We start from the raw sequence: 14043 nt of genomic DNA, 5'->3' as shown, positions 1-14043 counted from the left end.
TGAGAACATCTTACCTGGTGTCTTTTCAAATAGTCAAGTGCAATTTGAACATTCTGTAGTCTGTGAAAACGCATCCGCCCTTTCTCTCTGGGCTAAGAATAGAAAAATGCACAGTATAAAACACATTATAGTCTCTGATACCACTGATTTTGCTAAATATATTTACGCTAAGTATGCTAAATATTTATACTTTAAGTTAATACTAAAAAGTCAACATTGCATTCACTGTTTTTGGGTAAGCCCGCTGAATTCTTAATTATAAATTTCTTTGTATTATCTAGGATTGAGCCGAAACTACTAAGGAATTTTGCAAATGTTTTGTTTAAACATACAACTTATTGTAAATACTTTATTTACACAAAGTAAAAATAACATAAAATTATCTTTTTATAGTCACTATCCCAAATTCTAGTCTATAGTTCCTTTACCTATGGATGCACAGAGAGAATTAAATGTGATCTCTCAATTTTTCCTTCTTAGTGAATTATAAAAATCACCAACGGGAGTTTTACTTCTGTGTGACATGTTAATGAAAATAATGAAACTAGCATGCAGTTAGCATTAACACCACCAAGAGGGACAAAGAGAGTGGAGTTTTAATCAGCCGGGAGAGAGGAAGAGAGAAACAATTAAAAGTCAGAGAATATATTTCCTCTTTATTTTATTTTTGCTTTTTCCCCAAATCAGGTGGACTCTGTGATAGTATTACGTCGCTAAGGCTACGGATCTGGTTATTCACGACTTCAGGAAAACTAACAGACCCACGATTCTTTTCCTTGATGCTGTTTCCCTTGAGAGAGGAACTTACAAGTTAGCAGAGGGAAAAACATAAGGAAACAGAGCCAGGAGAATGCTTAACAAAATCCAAAAAAAAAAAAAAAATGGAGCCGAAATTTACCACATAAAATCTTTCAGAGGGCAAAAAGAAAAAGACAAATGGACGGCTTAGCTTCTCAAATATGAAAAGGTTTTGCTGAAGCTCAAGGCAGCATAATAAAGGGGTAAAATAAGCTCTAGATGACAGGTAGATATGATACATAAGTTCACCCACTGCATCCAAAACAAAAAAAAGACAAACTGTAATGAGGACTCGAATGGATGTAGGACAAAAAAGCAGGACCTATGTCTCCCGCGGCAGGCTACTGTCAACTAAATATCACGGAGATGAAACAGCTCTTGGAGCTCTGTCGGCACTCCAGATTTGAGAATCTGCCTCCACTCTCAGTAAAACAAGACATGGAGGTAAGGGAGAATGCCCGTCAAATATTTTGACAACAGGTAAAATTCAAAGGCATAAATCTCAATACTAAATATCATTTCCAAACCTTCCTTTTAAATAAAAATATAAATAAAAATATAAATAATAAATAATTAAAATTCCTTTTAAATAAAAATATAAGCAATTGCCCTGTTTAAGATATAAAATTCCAACAGTGGACTAAATTGGTATAAAAATTAAGCTAAGGGTTTTGTCCTATTTATATCAAATGTGGTGGGTATTTTCTTTATTTTTACTTTTAGCTAAGTCACCATCACATAATTGAAGTTCAGATCTTTGCTGACTCTGAAGTGCACTACAATGCACAAATAAATTTAAAGAGAAAATATTGCCTTTATCCATTTTTTTTTGAGGGGAACACACACCATCTACCTCACTCTGGGTCTGGGTCCTTTCTGTCGTTTTCTAAAAAGGAGCCTGAACCCGTGGGTTACTTCGCTATCACATTAGCTCTCACAGCACCGTAACGGCTCGGTTAGTCGAGTTATGGGGGCCGACACCTACCCCCTTATCCTCATCCTCCACATCCTCATGCTGTTCAATTGCGCATGCTTCTGTGGCACTCACCAATCGTAAGGTCTTCAAAATATCTCGCTCCCTTGGCTAATGAATATAACAGACAGAAGATAGAACAGCAAAGACACAAGACAGACCAAAAACGAAAAGAAGAGCATGAACAGAACATAATGAAGGAGAACAAGTAACCGAGAAGGGGAAGGAATGTTCACAAAAAAAGGCAATGACACCTGTGGATGGGTTAGACCAGATTTTAGAAAGCAATGTTCATTTCCTTGCTACCGGGCAAGAGAATTTTAATATGCTGTTATAGTATGCATCCAATTTCTGCTAAGCAAAAGCCGAAGGTAAAAAAAAAAAAAGAAGCAAGAACACAAAGAGTGTTTTTCATTATAGGACTGGTTATATAAGCAAGGTAATCAAGGTGTTTCATTTTCCCAAATCCGCAACATTCGAAGTCTCAAAATGTTTACGAATCTAACCAGAACTCGTTCTCAGGCAATAATATGTGAATCAAATAAACACTTTAGGGGGAAAAAAAATCAGAATTGTCTGTGCTCAACCACACCTATTTTGTGCATTTTGAAAACATATTGCATATTTTTCCAAATAAGTCAAGAAGTTCAAAACTTACCAAGGTGTCCCCTGAAAGAACTTCTAGAAGAGAGATCAAGTTGTGTCCATCTCTTAAGTCTTCATAAAGATCATTCACATGTTTTCGAACCTAGGTAGAAAAAAAGCAATTTAAAACTCTTAGAACTAGAACGAAGGGTCATCTTTAGATCGGAAACTAGAAAGAGGACAAGTAGAAACATACCTCATGTGATGTTCTCATTCATGCAAGGTTTTAATTTTTATTTTCTCACTAATTAAAAAGTAAATTTAGGGGCCGGAGTGATAGTACAGTGGATGGGGCGTTTGCCTTGCATGCGGACGACCCGGGTTCAATCCCCGGCATCCCATATGGTCCCCCAAGCATCGCCAGGAGTAATTTCTGAGTGCAGAGCCAGGAGTAAACCCTGAGCATCGCTGGGTGTGACCCAAAAGGAAAAAAAAGTAAATTTAAAATCTTCAAAAAAGAATCTTTCAGATTAACAACTCAAGAAGACAAGTGGAGGGCTGGAGTGGTAGCACAGCGGATAGGGTGTTTGCCTTGCACACAGCCAACCTGGTTCGATTCCCAACATCCCATATGGTCTCCCAAGCACCGCCAGGAGTAATTCCTAAATTCAGAGCCAGCATTAACCCCTGAGCATCGCTGGGTGTGACCCAAAAAGAAAAGAAAAAAAAAAGAAGACAAGTGGAACTATTGCTTCGTTAAAATACTTAGATGAATGCAAACTGGACAACTACCTAGAGTTACAGTACTTTAAACACACAGTCCTGATCTTATTCATCACTCCTGATACCTTGCCCAGAGTCTCAGCAGAAGAGTAAGACTTCATCTCCCAGTTTGTTCCCCTACTTTCAGGGACACATGGTCAAGATGCCAGAGAAAACACTTTAAAAGTCCACAGATGTAAGTCTGACGAAGGTGTACATGACACTATGCACTATTTCTGAAACTTTCTGTCAGTCTACCACTGTTTCAGAATTGATGCTAAAACTATAATCTAGACCCAAAATTGCCACGGCAAAACATAAACCTTGTACTTTTCACAAGAAATTCCTACAGCTTCCTTCCCATTAACATCCACAGAGAGTTAACACTCAAGCTACGTAATACGCCCCTCACCCCTCAATTATCCATAAAGTGAAAACATAATGAACGGTGGCCTGGAAATATTCCATATAGAAAGGTATTCGGGAGAGAGACCACAAGAGACCACCCCCATTCACTTACTCTGCATTACATTCTGTTGTTGCAATTGCTCTTTTTAAATTATTTTTGTTGATCTCTTCTTGCTGTGCCTAACAAACGAGTTAACGGTTATCACAAGTATAAATGTGTGAGAGAAAATGGACTATATAGTGCTCAATAGCATCCATGATCCCAGGCACCCATGCTGGAGGTATGAAACATATCCTCTATGAACAAGCGGCAAAAAGGCTGCTGAAATAATTGCCTCTTCCATTCCATGGGTCTGATTTAAAGTTTTCATCTTAGGGCCCAAACTACCAATGGTTTCCCAGACGCTTTGTTCAACTGGCCTTTGTTCAACTCCTGTAAATATTTGGTCTACTAGAATGTTTGTGCTAGACAGAAAAATGTCAGAGCAGGCCACGAATACAGCTATCCCACAGCTGACCAGCACATTTCCATTTTCTCACCTTTGAGTCATTCTGGGCTGCGTTATTTTGCATTAGCTATCAGGAAAGTCGCTAAAAAGTGGTCAAGAAAGAAGCAGGCCAGAAGCCCGCCATCACCACACATGGCTCAAGCTTCGCAGTCTATCTAGGTAATCTAGTTTTTACATGCATGGATTAAACTTCTTTAATCCACTTTGAAAACATGGAGTGATCGTGCCCCACAGAGTAACCAAAAGATCTAAGATATAAAAATTACCTAACGACATAATAAAAAAAAAAAGACAACTGGAAACCAGAAGAAAAAGAAATACTGAAAGTAAGCTGTTGCTTTAAAGCAAGTCATTCTAGAAGGAAGGAAGGAAGGAAGGAAGGAAGGAAGGAAGGAAGGAAGGAAGGAAGGAAGGAAGGAAGGAAGGAAGGAAGAACTGGAGTGATAGTACAATGGGCATGGCGTTTGCCTTGCATGCTGCCACCCCGGTTCGATGCCCAGCATCCCATATGGTCACCCAAGCACCGCTGGAGGTAATTCCTGAGTGCAGAGCCAGGAGTAACTCCTGTGCATCACCAGATGTGACCCCCCCAAAAAAATCCCTTTCTTTAAAGCAAGTCATTCTAAAATAAATAAATAAATAAATAAAGGACTGGAGTGACAGTACAATGAGTATGGCATTTGCCTTGCACGCAGCCGACCCGGGTTCGATTCCCAGCATCCCATATGGTCCCCTGAGCACTGCCGGGAGTAATTCCTGAGTGCAGAGCCTACCAGGAGTAATCCCCGTGCATCGCCAGGTGTGACCCAAAAAAGAAAGAAAAAAAACAAAAAGAGGAAAAAATATTTAAAAATTTATCATCTTAGTTGATTACATAGTCTTTTCCGCATATCTTATTACAAGCATGAAAAATAAATTGCCTAACAAAGCAAAAATTTCCTTAAGAGTTTCGAAACAAGGGGCCCCAAGTGGGCACAAGTGTCTACCTGAGGCCAAGAACGCGTTCAAGTTCATTCCCAGGTGCTGGTTCTATGCACAGGTGTGGAGCGGTCTCAGCAGCTCTGTTGTCAGAGGTCCCTGACACCGCTACAGAGTGGCCGTCCCTAACACACCACAGCCGGGCACATGGAAGTGCCAGAGCACCACAGCCACCCAGAAGCACCTCTGTGGGCTCCACAACAGAATGTGCAGGACCTCCAGCGAGCACCAGTGCAAGCATCTCAAATTAAACGTGCCATCCCCCGTGAGCCCCACAAAAAAAAAAAAAAAGTGTGCATAAGCACCCGTCACTGCCACCTTAGCAGCAGCAATACAACAAAAAGGAAAGGCAAGGGTTTAAAAAAATAAAGGATGATTCATATCATACTCACCAACTCCTTTGTGACTCATGTTTGGGGCCTCTCTAGCTATAAGCCACAGACCTTTCAACATTCAAATACCCATCCAATGACCGGTTAAAGAAACTTTGGTACATCTACACAATGGAGTACTATGCAGCTGTTAGAAAAGATGAAGTCATGAAACTTACATACAAGTGGTACTACATGGAAAGTATCATGCTAAGCGAAATGAGTCAGAAAGAGAGGCACAGACATAGATTGCATTCATCTGGGGAATATAAAGTAACAGAATAGGAGACTAACCCCCAAGAATAGCCGAGATAAGTACCAGGAGGTTTACTCCATGGCTTGGAGGCCAGCCGCACATGCTAGGGGAAAAGAGAAGGGAGATAGAGAAGGGAGCACCAAATAAAGGGTGGTGGGAGGATCCTCCCAGGATGGGAGATGCATGCTGAAAGTAGACTATAGACCGAACATGGTTTCCACTCGATGCCTCTTTTGCAAACCACAGCACCCAAAAGGAGAGAGAGAACAAAAGGGAATGCCCTGCCACAAAGGCAGGGTGGGATAGGGGGATGGGGGATGGGAGGGTACTGGGACCCGTGGTGGTGGAAAATGGGTACTGGTGGAGGGATGGGTATTTGATCATTGTATAATTGAAACCCAAGCACAAAAATGTGTAAGTCTACAACTGTACCTCATGGCGTTTCACTAATAAAAATTTTTAAAAAAGAATATTAAAAAATACCCATCTAAGCACTATTAACTACAAGCAACTACGAGTACACTACCAGTACGTTCAACAGTGACAAGTACCTGTTGATGTCAATAGGATCTACAAAGTGAATAAACGGCCAGAAAAAAAAAATAACGGGCGTCAGCTTGGTTTTCCACAAGTGTTCCCATTTTCACCGGTATTTCCTTCCGATTGCTTAAATCCCAAGATGTGACAGACGAATCCTTTGTGTCACAAGGTAAGTTTACAACAGTAAAATAAAATTCAAAAGCAGATCACTTCAAGCCAGAAAAACAGTACAAGGATTAAGATGCAACCAATCCTGGTTCGATCCCTGACAGGTGATGATATTTGGCCCACGGAGCATTCAAGAAGGGACCTCCTCTTTGTATCACGTAAACAAAATACAAAATCAGTTTGGAGACCATCCTGGCCGTGCACAGAATCAAGAACGGATCCTAAGCACTGCCTAAGCACTGTGGTCCAACCATCTCCTCCCTTCAGCAAATAACCTTTACTTCCCTTAAACGACAGCTTACCATCACGTTTTAGATGATCTTTATTTTTAAACTGAATAAGCAACTCAGATGAAATGCAAACACTATTCCTTCCACTTAGAATAACAGAAGAGCAGTGATAATCTCGAGAACTTTCAGAGACAAACGAATTTTCACGAAGCTTTTCAGAATTCCTTCACATTCTACTACATATCTGTGTGTGTGTGTGTGTGTGTGTGTGTGTGTGTGTGTGGTGTGTGTATGCATAGAGAAAAGAAGTGTAATGAAATGAATATTCATGCTTAACTTTTCAATCATGTTTCGAAGCCCTGTAAAATACTGCTTAGTACTTTGCCAATCTGAACTTAAACCTTTCACATGAGGGGGGCGTGTACCCTGCACTGCTCAGTGCTCAGGGCCTACTACTAGCTCTGTGCTCAGGGATCATTCCTGGGATGGCTCAGGAAACCACACTCAGTGCCGGGGATCCAGCCCGGGTTGGCTGTGTGCAGGGTAAGCTTCCCTCCCTCTCAAGCCCCATTTAGGACCATTCTAATCCATGAGCTTCAATTTAGAAAGCTCAAGCCTTCCTTTAGCTTCAAATTCATGCACATCAATGGATCTCTTTGTATGCAATTCTCTGGGTATCTCCAGCGTGGCCAGAGAGCTGAATAATTATATTTTTAAAAATCTAAAGAGGAATATAAGAGATTACATGTAAACAAAACACAGAATCGGTTTTGAGGCCATCCTGGCCGTGCTCAGAGGCGACTTCTGGCTCTCGCTCTTTGAGCTAGTTTCCTGGCCTCCAAGACAGTATTTTGCAGTTCCTAACCTTACCCTGTTGCTTAATCTCTTCAAAATAAATGACCGTAGTATGCAGCTCTAACAGCCATGGCGTACACAAGGAACAGTGGAAGCACAGGGCCAGATGTGGTCTCCTATGCCAAGGAACTAACACACAGTGCTCGGGATCAATCCCATGCTCTCTGGTCCTGCCACCCACATCCCTGCCCGAGCCACGGTTTCACTACATCTCCCCCTTCCTATGTCTGTCTCACTGCAGGGCGGTTAAAGATGGGGTGTGATTCTGAACGCTTATTTCATAGGAAGGCAGTTCCACAGTTTGCTTTGCCAAACAGAACTTAAACCTTGCACATGAGAAAAATATTCCCAAACCAGGAGTCATTTTCCACCATCAGATTTACACTCCAGTAAAAAAAAAAAAAAATTAAACTGGGAATGACTAGAGAAAGGGAAGATGATTATCATTCCCTAGCAAAAACAAGTTAGAAAAAGAGAAAGCATATGGAAAAAATTACATTAATAATCACTGTCACTGTCACTGTCCTCCCGTTGTTCATTGATTTGCTCAAGCGGGCACCAGTAACGTCTCCATTGTGAGACTTGTTACTGTGTTTGGCATATCGAATAATAATAATAATATTTCATGCAAAATAAGCTAGAAAAAGAGAAAGCATGTCACAAGAGATCTGCATTTCTATCTTGCTTCTGTCATAGGTCTCAATGAAGCAAGACTGACCACTTACATTCTCCAGGCCTCAATTTCTCATTTGTAAAATAAAATCTGAAAAAATAGCATGCCTCTATTTCAAACTGAAGAAGAAAATTCTGTGTTCAGAAAATAGAACCGTTGAGGATTTTAGGATCAATGTGTCAGTAAAAAACACATATAAAATAGAAAGCCACTCTTAAGCCTTGTAACTTCATTGTTTAATAATTTGAGGAAATAGAAAGGTTCAAAATTTCTCTTCTGTGATGTTTGAAAAATTCCTGAGAAATTGTTTATTTGGCAATTCTTCCTATGTTTCCGATCTCAGATGAATGAATTCTAGGGTCTAGAATGTTTTGTCTACAAAAAATGATGTTTACAATCAACCTTTAACAACATGTTCATGATATCCCAAAGAACGTCTTAATGGCTCCGGCCGAAATAGAACAATCTTCACACTGTTTCCTCTGTGAATACCTTTTCATAGCATTTTCATAGCAGTTTTTCATAATAAACACTATAAAATATATTGTTTTGATTGTGCTTTGGGACAGGGATTGGGGCTTGGCATGGAAACATCCCAAATTTGGTGATGGGAAGGTGTAATGGTGGTGGGATTGGTGTTTGAATATTAAATGTAATCAAATATTGTGAACTACCTTATAAAATAAAAAATTCTAATAAAATAAATGATATTTAAGTAAGAATAGCATCATTTTCAGTATTGTGCTATGAAAAACACTACCACTGTATATGTGATGCATAGAGTGTTATTATAAGGCACCTGATCCTCTTCTGAATGCTTGATAAGTATTGGCTCATTTTATTCACTATGTGAGACCAAGACAAAAGTGAACATTAACATTTAAAATTTTAACTTAGTAATACAGGGAAGAAATGCTCATAGATAAACTGAGGCAGGGGAGAGGATCTGGGACTATAGTTAGGAATAGTTAGGCAGACACTTCAAATCTTTCTGTTTGGTCCTCCATCTGAGTGACAGTATTTGGCCTGGTAGCTTTCCATCACGGATGACTGACTAAAGGCCAACAGTCTCCACCTTCCATCTTCAATTTTTAATAAAACTCTCTTTCTTCTCATTTTGGATGTTTTGCCCCTGTGGGACAAAAGAGCTGTCTGAATAAGCGGTGCTAGGGGAACTGGTGAGCAGAGTGAAAGCACTTACAGAGACTCTGGGATTAAATTACATAACTTGAGTTACGTAATAAGGATGAAGCATCCTTTCTGTACATGACAGAACTTTGCAGTGTTTTTAATGTGGGTGTGCCAACTGCACCTAGAGTTTACCCCTAGAGGGCACTCATCCTTAGCTTAAGAGAGTACCCTAACGAAAACACTGGGGGGAAGGGGGAGGGAGATTCTAAAGGAGGTACTGTGGTCAGGACAGAAGGCAATGTTTCCGTTGCATTTCCAAAAGGAAGAAGACTAGATTAAGCCACGTGTGTCTCCTCCAAATGGAGTGACTATTCACCAGTACTGGCCTTTGTGTGTGCTTTATTTCACTTTCTGTAGGTTAAACAAGATTCAACCACGAAGGGTATCACACACTGCATAGTAAACATTTAAAACTGCCTTTCTCGGGGCCAGAGGAATAACAGTACAGGCAGCAGGGCATGCAGCCAATACCAGCTAGATGCACAGGACAACAAATGATCTCCCAAGTTCAGGAGTGATCCCTGAGCACAAAATCAGGAGTAAGCTCTGAGCACAGCCACAGAGGCCCCACTCAAAAAAAAAAAACATAAAAAATGCATATTTCAGAAGACTGAATTTGTAGTGGCTGATATTTAATCTAAACAAACTTCACCCCCCCCAAAAAATAATTCTCCCCATAGTAAAATACATTACTACCAGGTGCTGCTTTGCAGTATGTATTAAGCATTCATTGTTAGGATACCACTGAACTTCTAGAACTGCAGGACTGTAGCACTGCCCTCCACTGTTGTTCATCGATTTGCTCAAGCGGGTACCAGTAACGTCTCCATTGTGAGACTTGTTGTTACTGTTTTTGGCATATGGAATACGCCACGAGGAGCTTGCCAGGCTCTGCCGTGCGGGCGGGATACTCTCGGTAGCTCGCCGGGCTCTCCGAGAGGGACAGAGGAATTGAACCCAGGTCAGCTGCGTGCAAGGCAAACGCCCTGCCCGCTGTGCTATAACAGGCAGTTTGGGTGAGAGAAGAACCATCAACATAAAGTGAATATACTGAGGAAGTTCGGATGAGGCTTAGGAACATCCAGATTTTAAGTCCTCTAAGTCAATGAAGAAGGCAGAAATTTTCCAGATGCAGAAAGAACAAGAACAAAGGGGGGAAGTATAGCAATGCATGAAACTCTGCAGTGAACTCCAAGAAATCAACACAGCCCATGAAATCAGTGAGCAGGGAGGTGGAAGATGAGGTAGGAAAGGCAAGCCGGGAGGCCAGGTGCTCCATGCGCAGGCCACTGAAAGTTGTTCAGACTTCCGCAGGCAAAGGCTTCTCAGCAGAATATCTGAGCAACACAGAAACTTCTTTGTGAATTATAATCTCGAGCAACCCATATCACACATAGAGCTGCCCAAGGCCAAACTGTACACAGTCATGGAAGAAACGCCCCTTAAGGGGTGAGGGGCAGGCCAGCGAATTCCTACCGGGAATTCTCATCTTGGGGCTGGAGCAATAGCACAGTCGGTAGGGCGTTTGCCTTGCATGTGGCCGACCCAGGTTCGATTCCCAGCATCCCATATGGTCCCCCGAGCACTGCCAGGAGTAATTCCTGAGTGCAGAGCCAGGAGTAACTCCTGTGCATCACTGGGTGTGACCAAAAAAAAAAAAGCAAAAAAAATTAAAAATTAAAAAAGACTCTCACCTTGCACTCAACAGACCCTATTTAGATGGCCATATGGTCCCCCTAAGCACCACCAGAAGTGATTCCTGACCACAGAGCCAGGAGAAAGTCCTGAGCACTGTCTGGTGTACCCTGACCCTGTAAACAAGCAAACTGGAAAGGACATTCAATAAACCTTGGGTAAAAAGCATCCCAGGCACAGCAGCAGGGAACAAAGTATTAGCCACATGAAGGATCACAGTCCTCTCAAAGACACTGACATCTGAAGGATGCGGAATTCCGGAACAATGACAGGCTATGTTTAGTAAAGAATATAAATAATTAAAGAAGGCTTATTCCAAAATAGTTTCCTTCCTTCACTGCCTTCGGCCAACTGGGGAAAGAAAAGAGGGCAGTCGGCTTTAGTAAAAAAACAGATTCTTCTCAGAAATCCTACTTCAGAGATCTATCATTACACGACCAAATTTAAAAAAAAAAAAAAGACAGAACTTCCACGTGGCCCAGCAATACCTCTTCGTGGTATTTATCCCCAAATCACAAAAACATTAGTTCAAAAGGACATATACACACACCTGCACTCATGGAAGGGCTTAGTACAAAAGCCAAGATACAGAAACAACCCAATTGTCCAACTACAGATAGATCCAGAAGTTGTGGTATATGACTACTATGAAACTACTTCTAAGAAAGGACCAAATTTTCCAATTTTTTTATGACATGGATGGCACTAGAAGATATCGTGCTGAGTGAAGCCAGACAGAATAAAAGTAAGAGACACAAACTGATCTCTTTCAGATGCAGGACCTTAAGATTCATAATAAGTCCACTTTCAGCATGCTTCTCCCATCCTGGGAGGATCCTTCCAACACCCTTTATTTGGTGCTCCCTTCTCTATCTGAGCTCCCTTTTCCCCTAGCTATAGACCAAACATGATTGCCACTCAATGCCTCTTTTGCAAACCACAGCACCCAAAAGGAGAGAGAGAACAAAGGGGAATGCCCTGCCACAGAGGCAGGGGGGGATGGGGGGGATGGGGGGTGGGAGGGATACTGGGACCCGTGGTGGTGGAAAATGGGCACTGGTAGAGGAATGGGTACTTGATCATTATATGATTGAAATCCAAGTGCAAATATTTGTAAGTCTACAACTGTACCTCATGGTGTTTCACTAATAAAAATTAAATTAAAAAAAATAAAGATGCATAATAAGGAAGAAACAAGTGGCCAAAGGCAACAGAACCGGAGAGCTGGTCCACAGAACGTACCCTGAGTGGGGTGCAGAGAGGAAAGAGCATTTGGGACTATGGTGGAAGGAAGTGTGTACCCCAGAGGTGGGCGTGGTACTGAAATAAGGTATGCGTAAAACGACCACTAACCATATTGTAAATCGCAGTATCTCAGTAAAGACCTTTTTTTTTAAAGTAAACTGATGCTTTTAAAAACCACAAAGGGGTAGGAAAGATAGTACAACAGAAAAGGCCACTTGTTTGCATGCAACCTGGGTTTAATCCCCAGCACCACATGCGAGGGGCTAAGCACCACCACTCAAGGACTGATCCTTGAATGCAGCGTCAGGAATTAAGCCCTATGGACTACCAGATGTGATCCCTGCCCCCAAAAGGAAAACAAGACAAACATAGTATACAGAAACACTTAAAAATAACATTCTCTTAGGTAGTAACCTTATTTTAACTGTTTTGATTATTACATCTGTGTCATTTGATGGTCATTATTATTTATTCCATTGTTTCATTTGATTATTACATTTGAAAGGGTAATGTCTTTAATTTCTTATTTAATCAGCTCAAATTACAGCTCATATCTGACCAAATTTTAAATTGTTGTAGAAGAAAAGGATAGCGTAATGTTCATATTTAATTATATAAGTTAAAATATTTGTTCTCAGGTGATAACAATGGATCACCTTTAAGGACATACATCTCATGTCCACTGTTTTTTTTTTTTTGCTTTTTGGGTCACACCCAGCGATGCACAGGGGTTACTCCTGGTTCATGCACTCAGGGGTTACTCCTGGCCATGCTCGGGGGACCACATGGGATGCTGGGAATCGAACCTAGGTCGGCTGCGTGCAAGGCAAACGCCCTACCCGCTGTGCTATCACTCCAGCCCCCTCCACTGCTTTTTAAGACTATAAGATAAACCATCTTAAACACTAATATTAGCTCTAAATAAGTACAAATAATTCATCTACTGCGTAATTCACTTAATTCACTTAACTTCCCGTTAGTCATCGATTTGCTCGAGCGGGCGCCAGTAACGTCTCTATTTGTCCCTGTCGCATGCTATTAAATTTATTTTTTTTCTTGATTTGATGCCACACCTGGCAGTGCTCAAGCATCTACACCTGGCTCTGTGCTCAAAAATCACTCAGGGAACCATAGGTGGTACTGGGTATCAAAGCGAAATTAGCTATGCAGAAGGCCAGAATTTTAATCCCAGCACTATCTCGCCTGACCTTGATTAGTTCTTTAAAAAAAGAAGATGCCTTGGGGGCTGGAGCGATAGCACAGTGGTTAGGGCGTTTGCCTTGCATGCGGCTGACCTGGGTTCAATTCCCAGCATCCCATATGGTTCCCCGAGCACTGCCAGGAGTAATTCCTGTGCATCGCCAGATGTGACCCAAAAAGCAAAAAAAAAAAAAAAAAGATGCCTTATTTTTTTTTTTATTAGTGAAACACCATGAGGTACAGTTGTAGATTTACAATTTTTTGTGCTTGGGTTTCAATTATACAATGATCAGATACCCATCCCTCCACCAGTGCCCATTTCCCAACACCACGGTTAATATCCCCCCCACCCCCATCCCCCCATCCCCCCCTGCCTCTGTGGCAGGGCAATCCCCTGTATTCTCTCTCTCCTTTTGGGTGTTGTGGTCTGCAAAAGAGGCATTGAGTGGCAAACATGTTCAGTCCATAGTCTACTTGCGACATGCAAGAAGATGCCTTATTTAAATGTTCATGTTGACAATCTACAATACATTTTAAAAAACAAAGGACTAGTATGTATGTGCTTCAGCAATAAAACATTTGCCATTCATTTATGGGGCCCTGGGT

At 41.3% G+C, this 14043-nt stretch overlaps 1 protein-coding gene across 3 annotated transcripts in view; it reads right to left on the bottom strand.

Annotated features, from left to right (window-relative positions):
• DST (dystonin) overlaps window positions 1-14043 on the bottom strand; it is a 415725-nt gene that overhangs the window by 283485 nt on the left and 118197 nt on the right. For all 3 annotated transcript variants that reach the window (XM_056108983.1, XM_056108981.1, XM_056108982.1), the window contains exons 3-4: window positions 2430-2519; window positions 15-92 (exon numbers count right to left, since the gene is read on the bottom strand). In XM_056108983.1, the coding sequence (XP_055964958.1) occupies window positions 15-92; window positions 2430-2519 (168 nt within the window). The remainder of the gene's footprint in view (window positions 1-14; window positions 93-2429; window positions 2520-14043) is intronic.

This window comes from Sorex fumeus, unplaced genomic scaffold (assembly GCF_029834395.1).
Source record: "Sorex fumeus unplaced genomic scaffold, SorFum_2.1 ptg000241l, whole genome shotgun sequence".
In the NCBI taxonomy this organism is placed as follows: Eukaryota; Metazoa; Chordata; class Mammalia; order Eulipotyphla; family Soricidae; genus Sorex; species Sorex fumeus.
Note: the sequence above shows the minus strand (reverse complement) of the source record. Positions and strands in the feature narration are given on the sequence as shown.